This window comes from Rhododendron vialii, chromosome 4a, assembly GCF_030253575.1.
Source record: "Rhododendron vialii isolate Sample 1 chromosome 4a, ASM3025357v1".
In the NCBI taxonomy this organism is placed as follows: domain Eukaryota; kingdom Viridiplantae; phylum Streptophyta; class Magnoliopsida; order Ericales; family Ericaceae; genus Rhododendron; species Rhododendron vialii.
Genome location: NC_080560.1, coordinates 12,121,634 through 12,146,021, shown reverse-complemented (window position 1 = coordinate 12,146,021; position 24,388 = coordinate 12,121,634). Strand labels below are relative to the sequence as shown.

The 24,388-nt window shown below is 37.3% G+C and overlaps 1 protein-coding gene and 1 pseudogene across 1 annotated transcript; one reads left to right on the top strand and one right to left on the bottom strand.

Moving 5' to 3' along the window:
• Positions 1–2,201, top strand: LOC131321796 (loganic acid O-methyltransferase-like; annotated as a pseudogene).
• An 11,199-nt stretch (positions 2,202–13,400) lies between these two features.
• Positions 13,401–17,313, bottom strand: LOC131323681 (uncharacterized). Its single transcript, XM_058355527.1, has 3 exons — positions 16,828–17,313; positions 14,087–15,537; positions 13,401–13,986 (listed from the first exon to the last, which is right to left on the bottom strand). The coding sequence occupies exons 1-3, from the start codon at positions 16,993–16,995 to the stop codon at positions 13,401–13,403; spliced, it is 2,205 nt and encodes a 734-aa protein (XP_058211510.1). The 5' UTR covers positions 16,996–17,313.
• Between the last annotated feature and the right edge of the window lie 7,075 nt (positions 17,314–24,388).

The window sequence follows — 24,388 nt, the reverse complement described above, 5'->3', positions numbered from 1 at the left end:
CCCTCACACATATTCACACACAGAGAGAGAGAGAGAGAGAGATTATGGCTCCAACAATAGCTACAAAGGAAATTTCGGACTCACGTCCCATGAATGGAGGAGATGGAGACAACAGCTATTTTCAAAATTCCATTTATCAGGCACTCTCTCTCTCTCTCTCTCTCTCTCTCTACATTATTCATGCTGTATTAATGCACAAATGATCATTCTTGGAACCTAATGCAGAGAGGAGCAGTAGAAGGTTCAAAAGGTGTAATTTTTGAAACAATCCCCGTGAAGCTTGACATTACCTTACCAAAAACATTTCGAATAGCTGACTTTGGATGTTCTACCGGACCTAACACATTCTTCGCCATGAAAAATATTATGGAAGCCGTAATGCTCAAGCTCCAATCCACTCAAGAAGCTAATCTCCGAAAAACCACTCCGGAATTCCACGTCTTCTTCAATGATCACGTCGACAATGATTTCAACACCCTCTTCAAGACCTTGCCTCCAAACCGACCATACTTTGCTGTCGGTGTGCCGGGTTCTTTCCATTGTCAGTTGCTTCCGGAAGCCTCTCTCCACATCGCGCACTCGTCTTACGCTCTTCAGTGGCTCTCCAAGGTTCCCCCAGAAGTTATGGACAAAGGCTCTCCAGCATGGAACAAGGGTAAGATTTACTGTGCAGGGAACGAGAAAGAAGTCACCGAGGCTTACTTTGCTCAGTTTTAGGCAGACACGGATGCCTTTCTAAAAGCTAGGGCTCAAGAGCTTGTCGAGGGAGGGTTGGTGGTGGTTCAAATCTCTGGTGTTCCCAACTCTAAGGTCCTTCCATCTCAGATTGGTGGTGGCCTAAATTGCGAACTCTTGGGAGATAGCTTAGCTGACATGGTGAAGATGGTAAGAATATGGGTAAAGTTTGTGAAAATCTCAATTTCGTCTCTGTAGTATTTATTGTGCCATTTGCGATCCTATAATTTATATTACATCTCATGATCACTTTGGTCCCTCTCGCTGATGGTTTTATTAGAACCAACGGAACTCATGGGCAAAATCAACATCTCGCTCCTAGAGGGACGGAATTGAGACAAAATGCAAACTAGTTTGTCTATGTTTCAGCTTCGTCCCTGTGGGGGAAACTATTAATTTTTCTTATGAGTTCCGTCGGCACTCCAATAATACCGACAGCAAGAGGACGTAATTTAGGCGAAAAATAAACTAGTGGGTTGAAATTGACAAACTATGGGGACCATATTTGAAATTTACCCCGAGAATATTTAACGTGCATGGTCAAAAGAACAAAAGTTCCTAAGCTTACCTCAGTACATAAAAAAAAATACAATGGAACCAATGATTTGAGTTACATTAATGTTACTGAGTAATAGTCCCATCTTATGCTCCAATGCGGGCAAATAAACACGCCCTATCTAAGGTTACATTCTTGTAAACTTGTAAGTAGAAACGTATTTCAATTCGATATTTTTTACTAGCTTAGTACACAATACACACACAGTTGAAGTCACGTTATTATGTAATATATATCTAGTTCGGGGTTATTTGATATACAGGGAAACATAACTGAAGAAAAAGTAGACTCATTCAACTTGCCTCTGTATTTGCCAAGCATTGAGGAGGTGAAGATGGTCGTCGAAATGAACAAATGTTTCACCATTGAGAAAATTTGTTCTTTGAGTCACCCATCCAACTACAACTCGAAGCCCTTGGATATCGAAAGGACTTGTGCAGACGTAAGAGCTATCAAGGAGAACCTCATGCAGGATCATTTCGGAAGTGAAAACATGGACCAACTCTTTCATCTCTTTGGGCAAAATCTGCAAAAGAATCAACTGCTCTACGACAAGGTGGTCAGACAAGATGTTTACCATTTTGCCCTTCTAAAACGCAAAGGCAATATTTAGCTAAATCCACCATAAATCTATTTGTGGGTTTGGAAAACTTTGGGTCATTTTAGTTCTGAATAATGGAGGCTACCTCTCTGTCTCCTCAAGGTCTAATTAGTCAGTGCTCCTGTAGTACGGCCAAGTGGAACTCCGGGACATTTCAATACCACACATTTTTGTGGAGTCAACGACCAAGTATGTGGACGTCACATAAATGTGTGGTGCTGGGATGTTCTGGAGTGCTCCGGGATTTCTGAATAGTTACTCCTCCACAGCCTTTTATCTTAATTAATAATATTAGTATCATTATCATTATTGAATTTGCAATAGGGTCGAGCCTATGTTTCTGTCGTTCGTTGAAATAATAAAAGAAGCTATGTTTTGTTGCTTTACTAAGGAAAAATAAAAATGTTGTGTTGTTCTCAGCTCCCCATTCTTTCGAAATTATTGTTCTGGTATTTTTTCAATATTATTTATGTTTTGTAATTTCATGTTAGCTTTTTGTCCTAATTATTACTAGGATTGAACATTTGTCTCAACGAGAGGAATCAGAAACGTATAATAATATAGAACAAAGTAGAAAAAAGTCATATAAAATGACACCAAGAACAAATTGTTTTAATAAAACTTTTCCATCTTACATGAGCTTTTTTTGGGCTTTTGGTTATAAGTTTTTATTTTTCGATTCAATTCTTTACTTTTGCTTGTCGATTGATTGAAGTAGCAACGTTGGAATTTCAATAAATAAACATACAAGTCAAAAAAAAAATCAAGGTTAACACTATGTTTTTAGCTTGAATTATATACAAAAAAAAAAATTCAAAATGTAACCCCTTTATAGTGATTTATGATTAGCAATATTTGATTTAAAGAAAATAACTTCTCCTTACATTTTTTGAAGCAAAATTTTTAATTAAGTCATCATATTTTAATTTATCCAAGTACTCATTTTCAGTTAAGATTAGATCATAACCAATACACTTAATCTCTCTCGTGAAACGGTACACTACAACAAATTTTAGATCTTGCTACGAAATTCGTTTTGACAAAATTAATTTTGTCACAACATGTTCACTTGTTGTGACGAAATATAATTTTGTAGCATTAAGCCGCTGACGGTGAAGTTGTTGTGACAAAATTGATTTTGTTACAATATTTTAATTTTGTCACAAGAAGAAGGGCGGGAAAGTTTCCCGCCGACGGGAATTAAATGTTGCCACATAAAAATTTTGTCACAAGAAGTTTGGCACAATAAAGGCTTGTTTCAGATATACCATGACGAAATCGTTTGTCACAACAAGAAATCATGATTGCTACAATTTGTTTTGTTGCAAAAGATTTGGGATTGTAGGTATGGTGACAAAAAAAAAATTCCTTGCTATTGTTGTAGGTTCTTGCAGCAAAATTATTTGTCACAAGAGATTTGTTGTGACAAAATCTTGTGTGTGGCAGCAAAGATACAAGGGAGAGCTATGGTAACGATACCAATTTCGTCACGAGAGTTGGGTGCAATAGTTTTTAGTCTTGCTACCAAATATTTTTGTCACCATAAATTTGTGGCAATACAGTTTTATTTAAATACTCTGAGGTTGCAAAATATTTTGTCACAACAATGAATTACTACTGTTACTGTAATATATTTTTGTTATCAAATTGTAATGATTGGACACATTTAGTGGGTTTATAGGCAATACACCCATATAGTTAGAGCTGGGCAACGGATATGAAACACGATAACACAACACGAATCGGACACGAAATTAGCGGGTTAGAGTTGAACATTTCTGACACGAAATACGAAAATGACACAACTCGAGAACACGAATTTTAAATAAATCGGGTTCAGATTGAACACGCGAGACACGACCAATATGGTTACTAATTTGTATCCCCCATTAACACGAACACACACACACACACACACACACACATATATATATATATATATACTCCCTCCGTTCCATTATGTTTGGCACTTTTACTATTCCAACCTTATGAAAAAATTAACTATATCTTTTAATCCATAATTTTTTTTATAAGTAATATGGATCTTGTTTGATAGAGTTTAATTTGTTATATTAAACAAAGTTCAAAAAATCGCCTAAAACATTATGAATTGAAAGATATATGTAATTTAAAAATGGCACGCATTTCTAAAAATACCAAACATTATGGGACGGAGGAAGTATAAAATATATGGTATATCTGTAATTCTATATAGAGTTAGGCAACAGACACAATAACACAACACGAACCGAACACGAAGTTAACGGGTTAGTGTTGAGCATTTCTGACACAAAACACGAAAATGACATGACTCGAGAAATACGAATTCTAAATGGGTCGGGGTCGGGTTGGGTGGTTTGTGACACGAACCCGATTGACACGAACCGACCCGACACGATCTGTTACCCATATCTACATATAGTGCCCCACCCAAGGAATTCGTTTACTAGCGGATATCGTTTAGATATTTTTCAACGGCCCAAAAAAAGCTCTGGAATAGACCCTCTAATTACCAACACCCACAAAAAGTGTTGGAATAGACTCCTCATTTACTAGCGCCTAAGAAAAGCACTAGATTAATATACCGAAAGAAAAAAAACAACTGCTCGAGCAAATCTAATGATGTTATTATGTTATACATTTTCTAATATTCTCGATACAATTATTTAGCGCATCTCAATAAGACAAAATTATTTTAATAGTCGATGCTGTTGATTTTTGTTGTGTTTATTGATCAAATCAATATCGTAAAAATTGGGCTCAATTGGGTTTAGAAAGCTCCTTGATTGAGACATAATTCTTTTTCTTGGATGATAGTTATCGTCCGATCAAACATGTAGTGATATCCGATCAACTTTATTCTTGGTATGAGTAATAAACTCCGTAATATGTAAAAGATAGATGGTTCGGATCGAAAAATAAAGACGTTGGTGGGGTCACGTCTTGTAATCTAATAAATTAATGCCTCGGGATGCATCAAATATTGTCGGATCAGGCAGTCGCCCATATTCGATGATCTCTGATTTGATGACAACCATGGAATCAGTGAGACATGAAGTCCTAACGGTTCAGATCGACCACTGTTAAAAGTGAGTTGCTAATGACATTTAAATTCTATACGTTCAATGTATTTGTTTACAAACTAAGTTTTCTGCTATACTTGAACATATGATAGTCATTCGAATGCTATACTTGTTCCATTTTTTTGACAAATGGATATTTTCTCACCACAAGCTTATAATGACAAAATTTAGACCACCAATCGTAACAAGTTTATTTTGCCTCAACAACTTTCTAAAAACAAAGTAGGAGTTTTTGTGACAAAAATGTTTGTCATCACTATATTTTTATACCTCGTAGGAATAGTTTATTGTGATAAATGTCAATCTAATTGCTTGACGATTTCCTAATCCTAAATTAATGGGTTGTCCCAAACGTAGGGCGGAGACCGACGTAGCACAATATCCGGTAAGACCAAAGTCGAATCCACAAAGACGGTGATGTGTATTGATTAAAAACTCGGGTTGTTACTAATTTAACGGGCTCTTAGGTGAACCCCTTGTCGATTGATTGAGATTAATGAAAACCTAAGAAATTGATTGTTTTTTTCGAATAATTTAAAGGAGGTACAGTCGTAGGGTTTATAGCACTCGCAACCAGTCCTGATTAGCCTGCTCCATTCAGTGTTCTCAAAACGTTCGATTTTAGTGAGAAAAAGATACCCCGAGAGATGCGAATCCTTATGGTCGCCATTCACTTATGCGAAGCGAAGAATAGGTTTTGGACCCCCATTCTCCCGTTCACATGGGCTCCGACGATGCCTGGGTTTGTTTAACTAATGTTCTTTAATAACTTAAATTGCTTTTTCTTTATTATTTGGAAATAGGAGCAGTGCCTGGACTGGTTACGGTATGCTAATCACTCTGCGACCCTACCTATACGACTACTCATTAATCGTTGAGCAAGAAACAGAAGAAACCCTAATTGAAAACATGCTTCTATTATTCGATACGAAAAATAAACAAAAGATCTAAGTTAAATAAGAACCAACGAACAACTTTTATAAAGAATAAAAATTAAAACGAATTACCGAAATACGAGTAATTAAACAAAGTTTCAAATAACTTGAAAAAAAAATAACTCTCAAAAAAAACTAAATAATATTCGGAACGAAGAAATCCTGATGGCAGCCCGTTCGGCAGCCTCGTCGTTTCTTTTCTTCCGTAAAAACAAACCCCTTTTTCCAAAAGCTCCGCCGAAGTCATTACTCTGTTCCTTATACAGGGTAAAACATACTTTAATTACACAAAGCTCCCTCGGACTATGTATAATAACAACTCACAAAATTAACTTTAAAGTACATTGCATTTTTAACTCCAAATTTCTTTAAAATCTTTTTTTTAATCCAAAGTTGTGGACAACGGGCTCGAGCAACCTATAAATATAAAAACACATAATAAAAATTAGTTAACAAATATAAAAGACTAATAAATATAGATTGGAGGACCAAAATATGTATATTTTGGCACTTATCACTAATGGCAACAAAATAATTACATTTTGTGAAGAAATATTTCGTCGCCACTATTGAAACTTTTTGTGACAAACCCTGTTTGTCACCATAATTTTTGGTTTCTTGACGAGTTTGAGATTTTGTCACAACAAACTTATTGCTACGGGCTTGTTGTGAGTTGTGACAAAAGGGCGACAAAAATATTTTGTTACCAAAACTTTGTTGTGACAAAAAACTAACATGTAGTGACAAAAAACTAATATGTAGCAAAATCCATAATTTGTTGTGGTAGTTCAAAGGTAAATTTCTATCGACTTCAATTTAGGAAATTCATCTCTGCTGAAGTAACTGTAACCCATATAGTCAACAAAATTTCAATAAGATAAGCAACCTATACGATTTGAAAACAACCATCTTCTCAATAAGAACTTATAAAATCAAGGATGTGAATCAATGTTGTTACTTGTCTCGGTAATATTGTTTTCAAATATCTAAATTCTTGGAGATCATCCCTTTAAATATTATCATGTTGGTTGTGTTTCGAGAAAACTAATTTTTTTTTTTTTGGGTTTACAATTTTGTATTGGGTTGCCCGAGCCCGTGGCCTTGCGGGGCTTACCCCTCGGCCAACCCTGTTACAAAATGACCCGCACCAGCTAACATACTAACCCTTAGCCTAATCACGTGGCTCAAAAGATTAACCTCGAGTTATATAAATGATTCCCCCATGTACATAGAACTTCACAAAAATGTAATGTTGCTCTATGGTAAATGCTATGCCTTTGAATAGTTAATGCTACGCCAAATTTTGGCTTTAGTGGCATTAAAAAATCGCCAGTAATAGTCCCAAAATAGCAGGTAAAAGTTTTGCCATTAAAACAAGTGTTAGGAAAGAAAAAAAAAGAAGGCGGTAATTTACTGCTGGTAAAAGTTTCACACTATTAATGGAGATTTTACAACTGCCACTAAAAGTTTTGGAAAAAAAATTAAATTGCCAGGTTTGGAACCCGTGACCCATTGAATAGTATTCAAGCACTTACCCAATGAGCTACATAAAATTATGAATTTAATTAGGCAAATAAAAGTACTTATATTCAAAATCACCATTATTACAGGCAATTTTTTTGCTACTGCCGTTAACAGTTACTTTTACCGGCAGATTCATATTACCGCCGCTAATAGTCATCTTTATAGGCTGTTTTATTCATGCCATTAATAAGTCTTTCATAATTGCCTTTTGTGAGGATTTGTCATTATTGTCGGTAATACCACCCTGTACCGACGGTTTTATTACCATGGTAATTAAATGCTTCTTTTGGCGCAGTACATGCTTTCGAGTGGTTATGTTATTGGAGGAATAGGGTATCCCAGACATGGGATGCTGTCACGCCCTCGATTTCAGCATGAATATTAAAGACTTTCCATAAATAAAATTCTCACAATAACACAAATATTACCCAAAAGACATTTTGTTTCCCTCATTCGCAGATCACTTCCAAACTCCAAAGTATTTCCAAATTTACATCCTTGGCCTAACGGCCTCAAAACCACCATTGCTTATTAAAAGAGAATTAAGAGTTTACAGTAATCCTTCATTTAAGAAAAGTAATAAGATTACAATTTCGTCTTTCAAAAATAAAGTTTATAAGAGATGCGAGATTAACTCTTTGTAGTCGCTTTCAAAATGTACGATCACATGCAAGCATAGCACCCCATGTCACTGCCTCTGTTTTGTACCTGAAAATGATAGGTTGAGCTACACTAATCCAGTAGAAAAATCTACTCTAACTTTATGTATATATATGAGAAGACAAGTGCAAAGGAAGAAGATCACATCGTTAGAAAATGGCAATTAGAACCAAGCATGAGCATACTATATTGTCAAGACGTTTAAGAACTCAAAGGACTCCCTCGAACCAACCCTCTTACTTTTATACCACGTCTTGGAATCTACCCTGCCCCTATAGTCGGATTCTTGTTTATAACCTAACATGTAACACCTCGTCCCACATTGGAAGTCTACATGAATGATCTTAGGCATATAACAAACTTTGTGGGCTACTACTAGTACCTTGTACTTAAGCTTTTGGGCCATGTGGTGTGGCTTGTGGATCAAAATCAAGGTATTGAGCTAGTGGTCGGCTATGGGCGTTACATAACATGCGGATGCTCATTTAGGTCTTCCTCAACGCGTAACACTACGGTAGGTTAATTACGACTCTTTGCCAAATGTTATACCAAATGAATAGTCGAATGACAGATAATAATAATAATAATAATAATAATAATAATAATAATAATAATAATAATAATAATAATAATAATAATAATAATAATAATAATAGCATAGTCAAAACCCCACACGAAATCTGTTTTCTCTAGTCACCATATACTACAATGATATTCAAATTCTTAGTTCAATACAACCAATGTTGCCTTTAGAGTCACCGCGGTTTTCCTTAGGTCTTTTCCCTGAGTCGAACCGAAAGAGAGTCATCGTAGCTTTACCCAGATCTATTCTCAACTTCACAGAGCAGTAGGGTCACCACGACTTTACCCAGAACTATTCCCTCTTTCTCAGAGTAATTAATAGGGTCACCACATCTTTAGCCAGGACTATTCCCGTATTCACAGGGCACTTAGGTCACCACAGCTTTACTCGGGTCTATTCCCATATTTAACATATACTCACGATGCAAACATATCGATACGACTTCATAATATATAGCATCAACCATATGATGATCATTATGAGAGTGACACCTACATATCAATGAGTACTTCAATCACGTCTCATCTCGCATTTTTATATATAACCTATCTAATACCGATAACAGCTCATCACATCACCATTTTAATGTTAGTTTATTGGTTAACCGTATCATCTCATATTTTCCATTATTGTCATAATTTCATAATCTATGTTCAAGTGTCCCAATCATTCATAATGTATCATAATTCTCATTCCAATACTCCATGATTTTTAATGTTCAAACATTTCAATACTAGGTGTCCAACATAAAGGATTATCATCAAACTCATGAACGCGTGTATTATAACCCCAGAGAAGGAACCACAGCATGAGAGTCTATACAAATAGTAAAAAAGATGGAATGAAACGATAGGATATGAGCTCAATAAAAATGTATCTCCGAGCAAAGATCAAAAGTGTGTCAAGTTCGAATCTTATTTAATATTGATAATCAACCGAAAGTACTATAATATCCGAGTCCTACCCAACACGAAGCTATGAACGAAAGAACATCTAATGACCAAAAGAACACATATTTCAATATTAAGGAGTGGTTCGGAGATGTTGAGACGGTGTTAGATGTGATGAGGGTCCAAACAATAGAAGAGAAGAAATATTTTAGACAAAGCCCAATGTTATCAGTAACATCCAAAGAGAATGGTATCTATACACCCCATTCTTAGTATCAATACTCGATGTTACCAGTTACATCAGCACGTGATTTTTGCTAGATTTCCAGCATGGACACCCAACCTCAAAACAACAATCCAAGGCACGATCTAGGCAATAAATCAACTCATAAACACATAAAGATAGTTAGAAATCTCTACTTCGATTATTAAAGCCGAAATCAAAAGGATTGATCAAGCCCTAGCTTTTCCCAAACTTCAAAATCCTTCAGGAACGCTTCTCCAAGTTCCAACCCACGAATTCTAAGCTCAACTCGTGAATAGATGATGGATTTGAGGTGGTTCCAAGTAGTTTTTGTGGTGTTGAGTGAGAGAGAGCAAGAGATAGAGAGGTAGGTGTGTGTGTGCCATCGGAGGTTAGACAGATAGAGAGGTAGGTGTGTGTGTGCCATCGGAGGTAAGACAGAGAGAGAGACCGGCGTACGTATGTGAGAAGGGAGGAGGAGAAGATAATTGTGTGGTTCTCAACCCACACACACACATGTGTGTGTGTATATATATATATATATATATATATATATATATATATATATATATATAACACATATAATTCACAATCACCCCTCCACTTATTGTTGTATCAAACCAACTCCCAATCTATCATTCCAACACACATTAGCGACACATCATTTCTCACATTAGAGCATAATTTCACATTAAAATTATTATGCAACAAAATTTTAAAATCACGGGTCTCTACAAATGCCATAACATTTCCCTATACTTCATATAGATGCCCCAAATCAATTCCATTTTCCATTTGGTTTGTTACTTACAGGAAAAAACAACAAAATAAAGGCATATTTAGTTTGGAGTTTGGACAATTACCTAAATTGAAATATTAAAATAATTAAACAAAAGCAAAATTATTACGCACTACATTAATATCTCTTATACTAGCCATGATTGACCAAAATTACGTGGGGTAGTTTTGGTAGTTTAATCTTAGTTTTCAGTCATACAAAAGGCGAAAAAACACTTTGTTACTAGGAGTGTCGAATAGGTTGTGCCGTACCAGCCCAGTCCATTTATTCTCGTGCCTAGCGTGATTCGTGTCATGCTGGACCCATTAACTAACCATGCCGTACTGTACTTTTTCAAAATATCCTCGACCCAATCACGACCTACCACAATTCGTGTCGTGTCGATTTTCTTTGTTACCATCACAATCTCTCTCTCGCGTCCACTACCCTCTCTCTCTAGCAATTATTTGGTCTATTCTCGGAAATGCAAGAATGGGCAAGAACTCCCATGAGAGTTTGCAAGGCATGTACAAGATCTTTCGAGTTCATTGGAGGGATTAAGATCGAATCATAACAAACAAGTCCACCGTGATGAAGAGCACATTTGTGGGAAATGCAGTGGGAAATGCCACCAAGGCAGTACTCCTTCGGAAAAAGATTGCTACTGTCCCTCTTTGTCCAGTGTTTTGTAAGAACCGGATACAATACTTGTTCATTCAATAGCTCGCTATAAGTTCGCGCAAACTGTATGGAAGTGCTTGCCTCTACATCTGGACTCGGCTGCCATTGATGGGGCAGATTTTTGTTGGAAAGAGAATGATTATTTGGGTGTTTGTGTTAGAAAGATTTTTTTCCTAGAAGAGGGAAGAGTACTTGATACTAAAGTGGAGAATTAAGCACTTTGTATTACAATCGAACACAATTTTTTTGGTTTTGTACAAATGATTAGAATCCATCCATATTTATACTACTTCATAGAAGTTTCTAGATTTTTACTTTACAAAATAATATCTAGGTAGGTTCTAGATTTTACACAAGTGGCAAATACTTATAATAAATATCTAAGATATTTCTCCAGGCTTTTCTAGATACTTTCTAGAATCTAGATATTCGAAAATTCTTCTAGAAACTATATACCTATATGTCATGCCAAAATATCTTTTATTTTGGACTTTATTTTCTTGGGCTAGAGCACTAAATTAAGTTTATGCTCCAACAATTTTCAGTCTTGGTTTACCACACTTTTAGCAAGATGGAAAGGAGGTTTATACAGCAACCGGGTCGTGTCCCTCATTTGTTCACTAGTGTGGCGAATTGGAAAATCCAGGAATGACACAAGGGCTGTTTAAGTGGCAACCAAAGATGCCCAGGACAAGAGTCCTACTACTCAGCAGGGTGAAAGGGGAGGCCGAGAAACAGGAGTGGAGCCCTTCTGGAGTTCGAATGGTGAAGCTTAATTTTGATGGGAGGTGGATGTTCATAGTCGATAAGGGGGGATAGGCATGTTGTTACGGGATTCACAACGGAAGATCGTCGCAAAAAAATTACTACCGTTGGAGGGAGTCTGCAGCCCTTCAATTCCAGAGGCTATGGCAACGAGACAAGGATTGGTATTTGCCACGATGTTGGAGGTTGGGGAGCTGGAAGTTGACGGAGGTTCGTTGAAGCTCATCCGGATGACCCTTTAGGCCCCTAAGGCCTCTCATATGAAAGTCTAATAGTAAAAAATCATTTATGACCCTTTAAGATAAAAAAAATTAGAAAAATAAACTATAGAAAAAAAAGCTAACCCAAGTTCAATGGGTACAACATGACGTTCTCAAAAGCCTAGAGCCAAAAATTATTTTGTTCCTCGATGGGGTATTGTCCTCCCTCGGGGGATTTTGGCCTCCATTGGACGGATTTCTTTTCATTTTATAGGGAGGCACTCTTTCTATTGAAGTGTCCGATTTATAGACTTCTAAACTTTTTTTTATGAATATCTTTTGATGAATATTACCCATTAATTTTTGGCCAAAAAAAAGAAGTTAAGAGGGGGCCACATGATTTGTTGCTTCGAGGAGCAAAAGTACATGACGTTCTGAAATTTGATGCGTGGCGCCTCCCATTTGTTAACCGGACAAGTGTCGTTGCCGGGTGATCCGGAGGGAATTTAATACCGATGATCTTCACGTTAACCGTATCGTAATGAGTTTGATGATTTGTTATTACTAGGTTTTTTTTTTCCTTGAAACTGTCAATTTCATTTTAAAAGTTAGAAGGCAATACAAATTTCATCAATGATATAAGCATGAACCAAAACTACGTCGACACAAGCATCCCCTGCAGAAGCAGGACTGACGAAACGCCTAAATTAAAAATGAATCTGGGTCCAGGTAAAGAGAATCCCAAAGGACCTCTAGCTCAAACCCGCAATAAACAATAAGCACAGCAAAAATCTTTTAAAAAAAAACCAACAACTAAAGAAACCGACTGGTCGTTGCGGCGGTGTGATTTGGGCAGTTCTTGCCTATGGAGCACGGGTACCGGTACGCGGTACGGGTACGGGAAACGGCAAAACCCTCAAAAAGTAGGGTACGGGTACGGCGGGGGTACGGTGAATATATATATAATTTTTTTTCTATTTTTTATTGCATAAAATGAAATATAAACCCATTTTATCAACAAAAAGCAACATACATAAAAGTTCAAAGTTCATACATCAAGTTCAACGTGCTTAGATCAAAGCAAGACGAGTTCCTAGTTTCTTACATATCAACAGTACTTATAAACATTGTTCATAATTTCATAAAGCATAGGTTGAGCTAAGAATTAAGGATCTTGAACTTCATCGACTTCATCTCTAAAGATCACAGCTTCCATCTCTGGCTCATCAAGTGAAAGATCAGCAACTTCAAGCATACCAACACCCCCCATTGAATCAAATGCATCTCCACAAATGTCCCACAACTTAGTCTCTCCTTCGGTGTAAAGTGGTTGCCTCCTTGAAAGAAGACGGATATTGTAGTGCACGAAGACTAAATCTTCACATCGTTGGGGTGTCATCTTATTTCTTCTCATGGAGTGAATGAAAGAGTAGGTACTCCAATTTCTTTCGCGACATGAAGAAGAACATGGTTGGCTAAGCAATTTCAAGGCTAAAGATTGGAGAATAGGTGCGGAAGCTCCATGCACCAACCACCAAACTCTTGGCTCTAGCACTCCTCTATCAACCATTGAGTCCGAATCCCCAAAACCATCTAAACAACCAGAAAACTTAGCATATTCAATGTTAACAACCCTCCTTTCATCTTGGTCCGGAAAAAATCTCTTAAAGCACTTCATTCGCATTGCCAAAATTTCTTCATCCAAGTGAGGAGCAACACGATTCCCTACAAGCCACGTAGTACTATAATACCTACATAATACATTACAAGATAAAAAGAAAAGAGTTAAATTGTTATTCTTGTTCAGCTCAGTACGAAAAGTCAAAACCTAAAGTGTTTAAATTGTTATACCTTGGATTCAATGAATGTGCAAGGCAATGAAGAGGAGTGCTACTTTTTGTCCACCTCTCAACTAGAATTTGGTAAACCACATAATAGAATGTTGACTCCTCATTTTCTAGTTTGCCTTCATGCCTATAAATGGATGCCTTCACCTTTTCAATCATTGAATCCCACATTTCATATACCAAGTGTAGACATGGCCTGTCGGTGTCACAAAATCTAAGCATCTCATAGATTGGCAATGTGAAAGAGAGTATGTAATTAATCTTGTCCCACCAAATATCACTTAACACTTTCTCCTTCACTGATGCTGCTTTCCCAACATCATCTTCTCTATAGGAAGACCACCTCTCACTTATCACCATCGCTTGGAGGCCGCGAGAAATAAGTTTAAACCTTTTCAACATAATTATCGAAGAGGCAAAACATGTGTCGGCAATGGAAAGCAACTTCAAGGACACAAATTCATTGAATATGGGCAATCTCGTTGAATGGTTCATGATGAAATTTTTCACAAACATCACATCATCAATCACATGTTTAATCCAAAGGCATTCATCAAATGCAAAGCCAGCAACTCCAGTTTCTTTTGGAGCACACATGTTCTTAAGAGCAAGATTAAGTGTGTGCACGACACATGGTGTCCAAAAGATTTTCGGATAAATACTTTCAATGATTGATCCAGCGGCACTACAAACGGGAGCATTGTCGGTTATTACTTGAACCACATTCTGAGGTCCAACTTCATTAATTGCTTCACCAAGTAGCTTAGCAATAAAGGTCTTGTCCTTGGTCTCACCCTCACAATTAACAGCTCTCATGAAAACAGCTCCACCATCAGATGCTCCCATAAAATTAATGAGAGGCCTCCTTTGTGCATCACTCCATCCATCGGCAACAACACTTAAGCCCTTCTCATTCCATGTTTTTTTAATTGGCTCCAACAACAATGCAATGTGTGCCCTTTCCTTTTGAAGTAGTGTAGTCCGCAACAAGTTATAACCAGGAGGAACATACCCCGGAATATTATTCTCAGCAGCAAATTGAAAAGCAGCAATAAAATATGGATTCCTAGCCAAATGGAAAGGCAAGCCAGCCGAGTAAAACATACGAGCAATATGAGAATGCAAAGTTTCTCGAGCACCCATAGTCATCGCCTTCTCTAAGGGAGAGTTCCCCGCTGCCTTTCTTTTCTTAGGCTCTGGATCATAACCCTCCAATCTAAAACCCCCAACACCCCCAATTGTCGTAGATGGAGGAGGTAGAGGAACGTTTTTAGGCTGAGCCAGAATTTTCCTTTTCTCAGCTTCTTCATGTGCTTTTTTTATTTCGACAAGAAGTTCAGACCTCTCCTTCACAACAGAGCACACTCTAATTCCTTTATCTTTAGTTAGCAACAAATGGGCTTTGACTCTCATGTATGACCCCTGAAATTCAATGTTACATAAACTGCACTTGAACTTTGTGTTGTTACTGTATCACACAAAATTCGAGTCTACGGAAAAGACGGAAAGATGCTGAATAAGTCAATTTTATTAATTTGAGAAATTTAGGGTTACAATCTCTGATGCAATTTTCAAAGAAAATTAATCCTCTGATTTTTCTCTTCGGACAGCTTGATCTCGATTTGAACTGCGATATCTTCTGCGGTCTTTGCGAAGATGACGGCGACTTTGTCGGACTTTGACTTGAGGGCTTTGATGCTTCTTCTCAAGTTGAATTGCTTGATCTTCTTCAATTCGCTTGAAAAAGATGGCGGATTTTTGGATATTGACTTGAGAGCTTTGGAGTTTCTTCTCAAATCGGTCTTTGAGATCTTCTTCAATTTGGTTAAAGGAAATACAGATTTGCAGATGTTGACTTAAATTGGTACTTGAGATCTTCTTCAATTTGGTAGAAGAAGACTGATGATTGGTGGATTTGGCTTGAACGTTCTTCAGGGCTTGGATGCTTTGAACTGAGAAGCGTCTGACTTGATGTGGACTTGAAAGATTCTGAAGGGCCTTCGCAGCTTTGATCTTCAGAACTTCAAAAGCTTGCTTGGATGCTTGGATTTTAATGATGGAGATTTGACTTGAGCGTTCTTCAGGGCTTTGAAGCTTTGATCTGAAGAACTGTCTTGTTTGATGTGGACTTGACTTGAATGTTCTTTGGAGCTTTGAAGCTTTGATCTGAAGAACCTTCTTGTTTGATGTGGACTTGACTTGAATGTTCTTTGGAGCTTTGAAGCTTTGATCCGAAGAACCTTCTTGTCGGATGCAGACTTAAAGACTTCTGAAGGGCTTGAGGGCTTTAATCTTCAGAGCTCTGGAGCTTGTGTGCTTCAATGTCAGATGGGAAAAATATGAGAGGGAGCACCTCTATTTATAAGGATGTGGGATGGAGACTCCAACCCTAACCTTCCATATTGATCTCTTTAATTATTTCCTTTATTGAATTTAAAAGGAATAATAATAATTTGATAATTACCTTTCCTTTTTAGAAAAAGGTAATTATATATTATTATTCACCAATTAGCCTAATTTGATTGGCCGGACTTGATAAAATAATAACTGTGTCATTTTGACATGTGGCACCATTTAATTGGTCCATTTACATGTCTATGACTTTTGACCACGGACACTTGGCATCACTCGATTGGCTCGTCCATGAAACTTTGACTTTGACTTATAGGCACTTGGCAACATTTGATTGGCCAATTTTTATGCCCTATCAACACGTGGCAATTTGTGATAGGTTAGAAGTTTTACATGCCTACAGTTACCCCCTTCACCCCTTTTAATTAATTTAGTCACATAATCCCATAGGGGAGCATTCTCATCGTGATCAACAGGTGTACTAGTACCACTAGTTGAACTCGAACCCATACTGCTCATTGAACTCATCTCCCTATGAATTATGAAATAATCACAGTGCATTCAATCAGAGATTCGGTACAAATATTGCCTATAAAAAAAAAATCAGTACAAACGCGTGGATGTTGGAATGACAATTTTGTTCGCTGATTTGGGTATTTTTGACACTCAAGCAAAAGGGTTTTTTCAAAAGTACCATTTTGTTTATTGTAAAATGCAAGCAACAGGAGGAGAATCTGATAGTTGAACTCCATGCAGTTCTTGGCAACATATATACACATACAGTACACATGCATATATACATTCATATATACAGAGAGAGAGAGAGAGAGGAGAGACGGATGAAGAAAGAAAGAGAGAGGAGAGACGAAGAGAAAGACCGATGAAGAGAGAAAGAGAGAGGAGAGACAGAGAGAAAGAGATGAAGAGAGAGAGAGAGAGAGAGAGAGAGAGAGAACTTACGTGATTTTAGTTCTCCAACATCGCTGCCTCTTTTTCTCTTTTTTTTTTTATCGCTGCCTCTCTCAGTCACGTATATAAGAGTTAAAAGACAAATAAATTACACAATTAGCCCAAATTTTATAATTATTTACAAAAAAATCTCTGAAATTTTTGAAAAAATTCACTTTGGGCTAAAACGTACCCATGCCGTACCCTAGCCGTACCCTTGCCGTACCCAAAATCATCAAACGTACCCGATCCAATTTTGCCGTACCCGGTACGTTTTTGCCGTACCCACGCTGTACCCGTACCCGGTACGCGTACGGCGACATTTTTGGAGTACCCGTGCTTCATAGGTTCTTGGGTAGCCCGGCACCGGCGGACGGCTGTAATTTATTGCGATGCATTAGTTTAAGTTCTCTGTGTTATGTTATAAGTTTTCAGCTGTAATTTCATGTGTGTCGGGTCGGGTGGTTTGGACCATAGTTTTTAAATTTTTCGATTTTTCTCTTTGAATATAACCAATAATTCAAAAAAAAAATTGACGCGGAACGTAGAAATACAAAAAAAAATAAATATTTGCTTATATAGCTGAAAGACCCACGGGGTTTTGCCTATTTGTGAACATGTTTCAGCCCTATTGGGAGAAGATAGTGGAGAAGAAAAAGGAGGGGGGAAGAGAAAAGGGAGGGGGGGGGGGGGGGGGGAGGGAAACCAGGGTCGGGTCGGGTGGGTTGGGGTGTGGCTTGACCCATATTTGATTGACCCAACCCATTCAACTCATTTACTATTTGACTCGTGACCTGTTGCAACCCGCCCAAATCCATCCAGATCCGTCCATTTGCCACCTCTAAACTCAAGTTTCTAGCCTATGTCACTTTGAGTCACCAATGAGTGAGGTCTAACTTGATCAACACCTCGGTGGGTTGGGTGATTTATGTTAGGACTATGAGAACATTATTTTCAAGATGGAATTTACTTTCTATTTAATTATAGAGTATAATGTCCCATTGAGTTTGTTCACTGGATTAATCTTTGAAACCTAGTACTAGTCATTTTAATGACGCGTTCATTAAAATATTTTTCTAGATTAAAAGTGAATGAACTAGTAATCAACGGAATTAAAATATAAGTATGCTTTGGTGTAACAGTTATTTATTATGACCAATTGCTCCTTATGGACATTTCATAGTGAAAGGGTTTGACATTATAGTATTGGCATTTATCGAAAAAAATATATTAATATTCTTGAGGCCTAGAGTTCAGCCATAATTATATAGTGGAATTAATTTTGGTTTAATTGGGCCACCACTCATGGAGATGAGAAAGAGTGAGTCCAATTTTAGCTAAGCCTCAAGAAGCCCATAGGTCCCAACCCTAACCCAACAAGAGATTGACTTGTTGGCCAAGTAAATTTATCTCTATAAATATATCTCTAATTCTCTATGTAGGATATGACAATTTTTCCTCCTACAAGATATATTTAGAGAGAATTGAGAGATTAAAGAAGGGAGAAATATTCTAGGGTTCCCACAAACCCTATTGGCTATTGTTCTCTTGGGTCATAGTGTTGAAGATTTTTGGGGTGCAAGGGGTAAGAAGGGATCAACCTTTTCATAACAAGAAGTAGGGTTGGTTTCGTTTTTAAACTCTGAAAAGGTAAAACCCTAACCATTCCTCATTAAACTTTACACACACGTAAGAAGTAGATTCAAAACAATTTTTTTTGAAACTATATATTTTCCGGAATGATTTTTGAGAAAAGCCAACACAAACCTGGGAGAACACATCGAGTATATTAAGGATTTTTCAATTAATAATGTGTTCGAAATTGAGTTCCGGTCTATTTTTGGGACTGGGACTCGAAACAGAGGAATGCGGCTTTGTCGCCAACGTCACGGGGGAAGAAGAGGGCGGCGATCGAGGGATTCGGGTGGGTAGTGGAGATTGGTAGTGGGTAGAGGCTCAGGTGGTGGTGTGGGTTTTTGTGGATTGGACGATCTTGGACCAAAATTTATTGATTCTTGAATGGTATACCACTTTTTCTTGATTCTTGAATCTTGTTGAAGCTCTTTGTTCAGTTGTTTGAATTTCAATGTTTCAAATCTTGCAGCAATTAGCTAACAAACAAGTGTGGAATGACCTATGGCCCATGGTAGGGAAGATTAAGTACTTTGTATGGAAGGTTTTCAGGAGATTTGGCCGAGTCAGTCCTCTTTCAGAAAAGATTCCTACGGACCCTCTTTGTCCAGTGTGTTTGGAAGAACCGGATACAGGTGTTCATTTGATAGCTCGCTGTAAGTTTGCGCAAACTGTATGGAAGTCCTCGCCCCAACACCTGGACTCGGCTGCGATTGAGGGGACAGATTTTCAGTCTTGGTTTACCGCACTGTTAGCAAGATGGAAAAGAGGTTTATACAGCAACCAGGTCGTGTCCCTCATTTGCGCACTGGTGTGGCGAATCTGGAAATCCAAGAATGACACAAGGGCTGTTAACGTGGCCATCAAGGATGCCCAGGATTTTATGGAAGCCCGGGACAAGAGTTTTGGTACTCGGCAGGGTGAAAGGGGAGATGTGGCGACCGAGAAACAGGGGTGGAGTCCTTCGGGAATTGGTATGGTGAAGCTTGATTTTGATGCGGGCGTGGATGTTCGTAGGCAAAGAGGGGGGCTAGGCATGGTGTTACTGTTATGGGATTCACAACGGAAGATCGGCGCAGCAAAGTTACTACCGTTGGAGGGAGTCTGCAGCCCGTTAATTCCAGAGGCAATGGCAACGAGAGAAGGATTGGTACTTGCCACGACCAATGGCGGAACCAGAAATCTAATCTCACCTGGGCTAACACAAAATTTATATACATGAACTAAAAAGAGTTTTATAATTTATGTCCAGCAAACTTGTACATATATATAGATATGTAAATGTTCAAAAAGAATGAAAGAAAAATACAAGAAATCGTACACTATTGAATTTGCACCTTACTGAAGTTGTGCCCTACGATGTTTTAATGAGTAGAGATCATTTATTATCTAAATCTGAGTCGATATCTTTAACAAATTCTCTTTCAATGTAAATAATCATAGAATGTACAAGAAAGTGAGGTAGGCTAAAATTGATGAGCTAAAATTTTACATTTAATTTTTTTTTGTTTTTCTTAAGTTCACCTAGGCTATAGCCTAGGCCAGCCCACCCTTGGCTCCGCCCTTGGCCACGACGTTGGAGGTTAGGGAGCTGGAAGTTGACGGTGATTCGTTGAAGATCACCCGGATGATCAGACAGGAGGAAGCTGTCCACCAAAGTACTGGAGCTATTATTCAAGATATTAGGAGGTTCATGCATGCAAATAGAGTAGCACATTGTTTGGCCACTGACTGTTCTCGGAGGTTCAGCGTTTCTATATGGGAAGCCTATCCACCGCTTTTGGCTTTCCGATCCTGTCTCGGGATGAGTGCCCTTTCTAGTGGTTGATCTTCTTTTATTCTGTTATCAATGAAATTCTGCAAGAATGGGAAGTTCTAAGTATACTGAGGATAAACATAAGAACTTTTTAGCTCATGTACTGCTTTGATTTTGTTTGCTTCAGAACGGTCATGGTTATGTAAATATTGCCAACTCGGTTTCGTTATGACATTCGCAAACTAGCTGTGTATATTTCAACTTGAATCATCGGTATATGTCTGTAGGAAATGCTTCTATAAAAACAAAGAAACCCAGTAGAGACAAAATTATATCAAATGTGATCATTATTCTCCATCGAGTTATCTACTTGAAAACATTTAAAACTATAAGAAAATCTTCTTTACAGAGGTACTGTAAACTCAAATGGGGCCGTTCAAAAGTGTTTTGGATGGTTAAGATGTTAATGAAACTTTTTCGGAAAAGAGTTAATTCTGACCGGTTATAATTGAAAACGAATCTCAGCCATTGATTGCACAAATAGACGGCTGAGATTGCGCTACTTTATGAATGCCTCTGTGAAAAAGACTATCTCTAGAACTATAAGAATGTCTTCTAAAGTAGCATCAAAATACTATGAAAAGCCCATAATAAATAGCTAGCGGTCTCAAATTGAGAGAAACTGTAGTTCCAATGCAGGCCCAACAAAAAACCATATACACTTCTATACATCTTGTTCTTTCTTTGTGTGATTTGTTAATTATTCTCGAGTGATCAGTGAAATTTTATAGTTTTCTTTTATTTTTTGGGCATAAAAGGAATTATCTAAATTTTCTTATCTTACAATCAAAGCTCATGACTTCAAGTTTCCTATTTTCAAAGACACGCAACTCAAAATTTTCACAAGCTTAATAATCATTTCACGAGAAACCATGCTTGGTGAGAGAGTTTGTTCATGTCCCCCTCCGTGGAGACCAAGGTTCGAGTCCCACGAGGGGCGGGATTTGGGGTTTTAGGGCTATGGATAGCTTCTGAGTTCCCTCGTTGATTAGCTTCCCACTAACTATAAAAATATGGCCAAAAAAAAAAAAAATTCATTTCACGTACAAATGTTTCCGAAACGGTAGAGATATGCTAAGAGCAATGTTAGGGTCCAGGAAGAGTTTTTCCAAAAATGTCCCCGAAAGTGAAATGAATGGTTCTGATTCATTTGAATGTTTAAGTCCTACACATCAAAGTAAATCTCAATCATTCATTCGCTCTAAGGGCATTTTCGGGCAAATTTTTTTTATGGACCTTAACATTTTTAGATATGCTAAAGAAAGCAATCATGCATTGTGTTTTTTTCTTTTTCGTTTACATGCACATTTACAATGTTAACATATAAAAGTGATTCAACGGCTATAAGGTTGCTTTGATATATATGCCTAGACATTTTGATAAAATACTTCTGCTATATAATAGTCTTTCATTAAAAACCCAATGAACAATTATTTTACTTGGTTATTAAATTTTACTAATTAGGAGCCGAACACTATACAGGTGCAATATTGTAACAATGTGTAATAATTAATAACACATAGAAAACACAAAATCCAATTAAAATGAGACCAGAGTATAAGTTTAACTCGCCTCACTATACCTCGCATTAAAAATTACACATAGTAATAGTATCACAATCTGTGTTAGTTCGATCGGTCCGCCCTAACAAAATGCATGCATGGTTTAAAATCACTCTGAAAATACATGCACATTTACCAATATACTTACATAAATACGTGGGGCACGGCATGCAGCTCGTATTTATTCTTTTGTAACCCAGTTTTAGGGAGTAGGATTTTCTGAATGAGAGAAACTTATTTACGGCTCCGTACAATCTCATCAATCCGTTTCGACAATCAACGATTGAGATACGTTTTTAAACTATTACTTATACCTGGAGGCCCCGTTAAGAAGTTTTTGCCCTTTCTGAATTCCGGGATTCCACCCTATGTGTAGTTTGGCACATAATCTTACATGCTATTTAAAGTAAGTTGCATTTATTATCCAACTGCTTCCACATGGTTAGTTTATTTTTATTGCAAAAAAAAAAAAAAATTGAAAATTGATCTGGCGGGGACCAATTGGTCCAACTGTTTTACGGTAATCGCTATTCCCACTCCTGTCGCTCTCGCATGTGTCGGTGAAGGGAGTAGGTAGAGGATGGTTAAAATTGGAATTTCCAGCGACAAACTGGGGGCAATGCCGTAAAGACCGAAGAGCCCTTTTCCTTTTTTATCGGACTTCGCAGTTGCTTAAGTTCGATAACTTTACATCCCTTCCTTCCTCTAGCGAGGGGATCACCGATACGGGGTAATCGAGTTCCTGGGCTATGCGATTACATTTTTCTGGGTCTTTAGACAAAGATGAAATTTCAGAGCTTGCTCGTGCCGCCTTTATCGTTGATCGATGTCAGAGTTCAGTCGAGTCTTGTGATCTTATCCGCTAATCGGTTCTTTTTGGTTTTTTTCCTTTCCTTCATTCTTGATTTTGCAGGAATATACTACATCATGAGATGTGCTACATATATAACTGTCACATAGAATATTGGGAAAGTCTTCAATACACACCCCTTTAAGGTGTGTACCATATGCACCTATTGTGTGGTTCATATTGTGCCACCTCATAAAAAATTACTTGTAGGACCGGTTATTCATAACATTTTATTTCGTATCGTAACTTTTATATTAAAAATTCGTAACTTTTCAACAATATGATTCGTAACTTTTTAGCAATAGATTCGTAACATTTTGGGATTCATAACATTTTGGTGTATTTTAATAAGGGTGCATATGATACACATCTAAATAAGGGATGTGTATTGTAGCACTTCCCTAGAATATTTATCAGAATAAGAAATTTACTGCAAGACTGTTGAATTATGAGATGAGGAATAGAAAAAGCTGCTTCATAGAATATCTATCACAACATAACAAGATTAATGATAGTGGTTAGAATAATTTGCTCATCAATTGTGCTACCCAGTTAGGCTGGAACGAGGAACTAAAAAATGGGGTCGGAGGAATGAGATCCCGTTCGGCTAAATAAGTCAATTAGCTTATTTCTTTGTTCTTACTTAATTTTTTCGTATTTGTTAATTTTTCATTAATTTTTGGAGATTATTGCATCGTCACGACGAGAGGAATCTAAAAAGTAAAAAATTGTGATCGAATTTTTTTTTTGAATAAAGACTAAAAAATTGGCTTATTGGCCTATTTTTGTTTTTATTCAAAAAAATTAGGTTTTGATCATAATTTTTTACTTTTTAGATTCCTTTTGTCATGATGATGCAATAATCTTCAAAAAATTGACGAAAAACTAACAAATACGAAAAAATTTAAATAAGAACAAAAAAATAAATTAATTGGCTTATTTAGCCGAATGAGGCCTGAGTGTGTGTGTATATATATAGATTAACCAAACAAAGAATTAATGATTAATCAACCTGTCCTGGGTAGATTAGTAATTCCATCGCTCCTTTCCCGCGGCTTTGAACGCGGCATTGGTTTCGTCTCTCTCTCCCTCTCTCTCTGTAAAAAGTAAATTACACTCCAAAAAGGCCACACTATATAGCTGCAA

Bases quoted from the DNA above. Each gene is read 5' to 3' on its own strand.
- LOC131323681 (XM_058355527.1), bottom strand. From the start codon at position 16,995: ATGCACTGTGATTATTTCATAATTCATAGGGAGATGAGTTCAATGAGC. The intron at 15,538-16,827 runs GTAAAACTTCTA...AACAACACAAAG, and splicing joins AAGGGGGTAACTGTAGGCAT to TTCAAGTGCAGTTTATGTAA. The intron at 13,987-14,086 runs GTATAACAATTT...TGTATTATGTAG, and splicing joins GCACATTCATTGAATCCAAG to GTATTATAGTACTACGTGGC.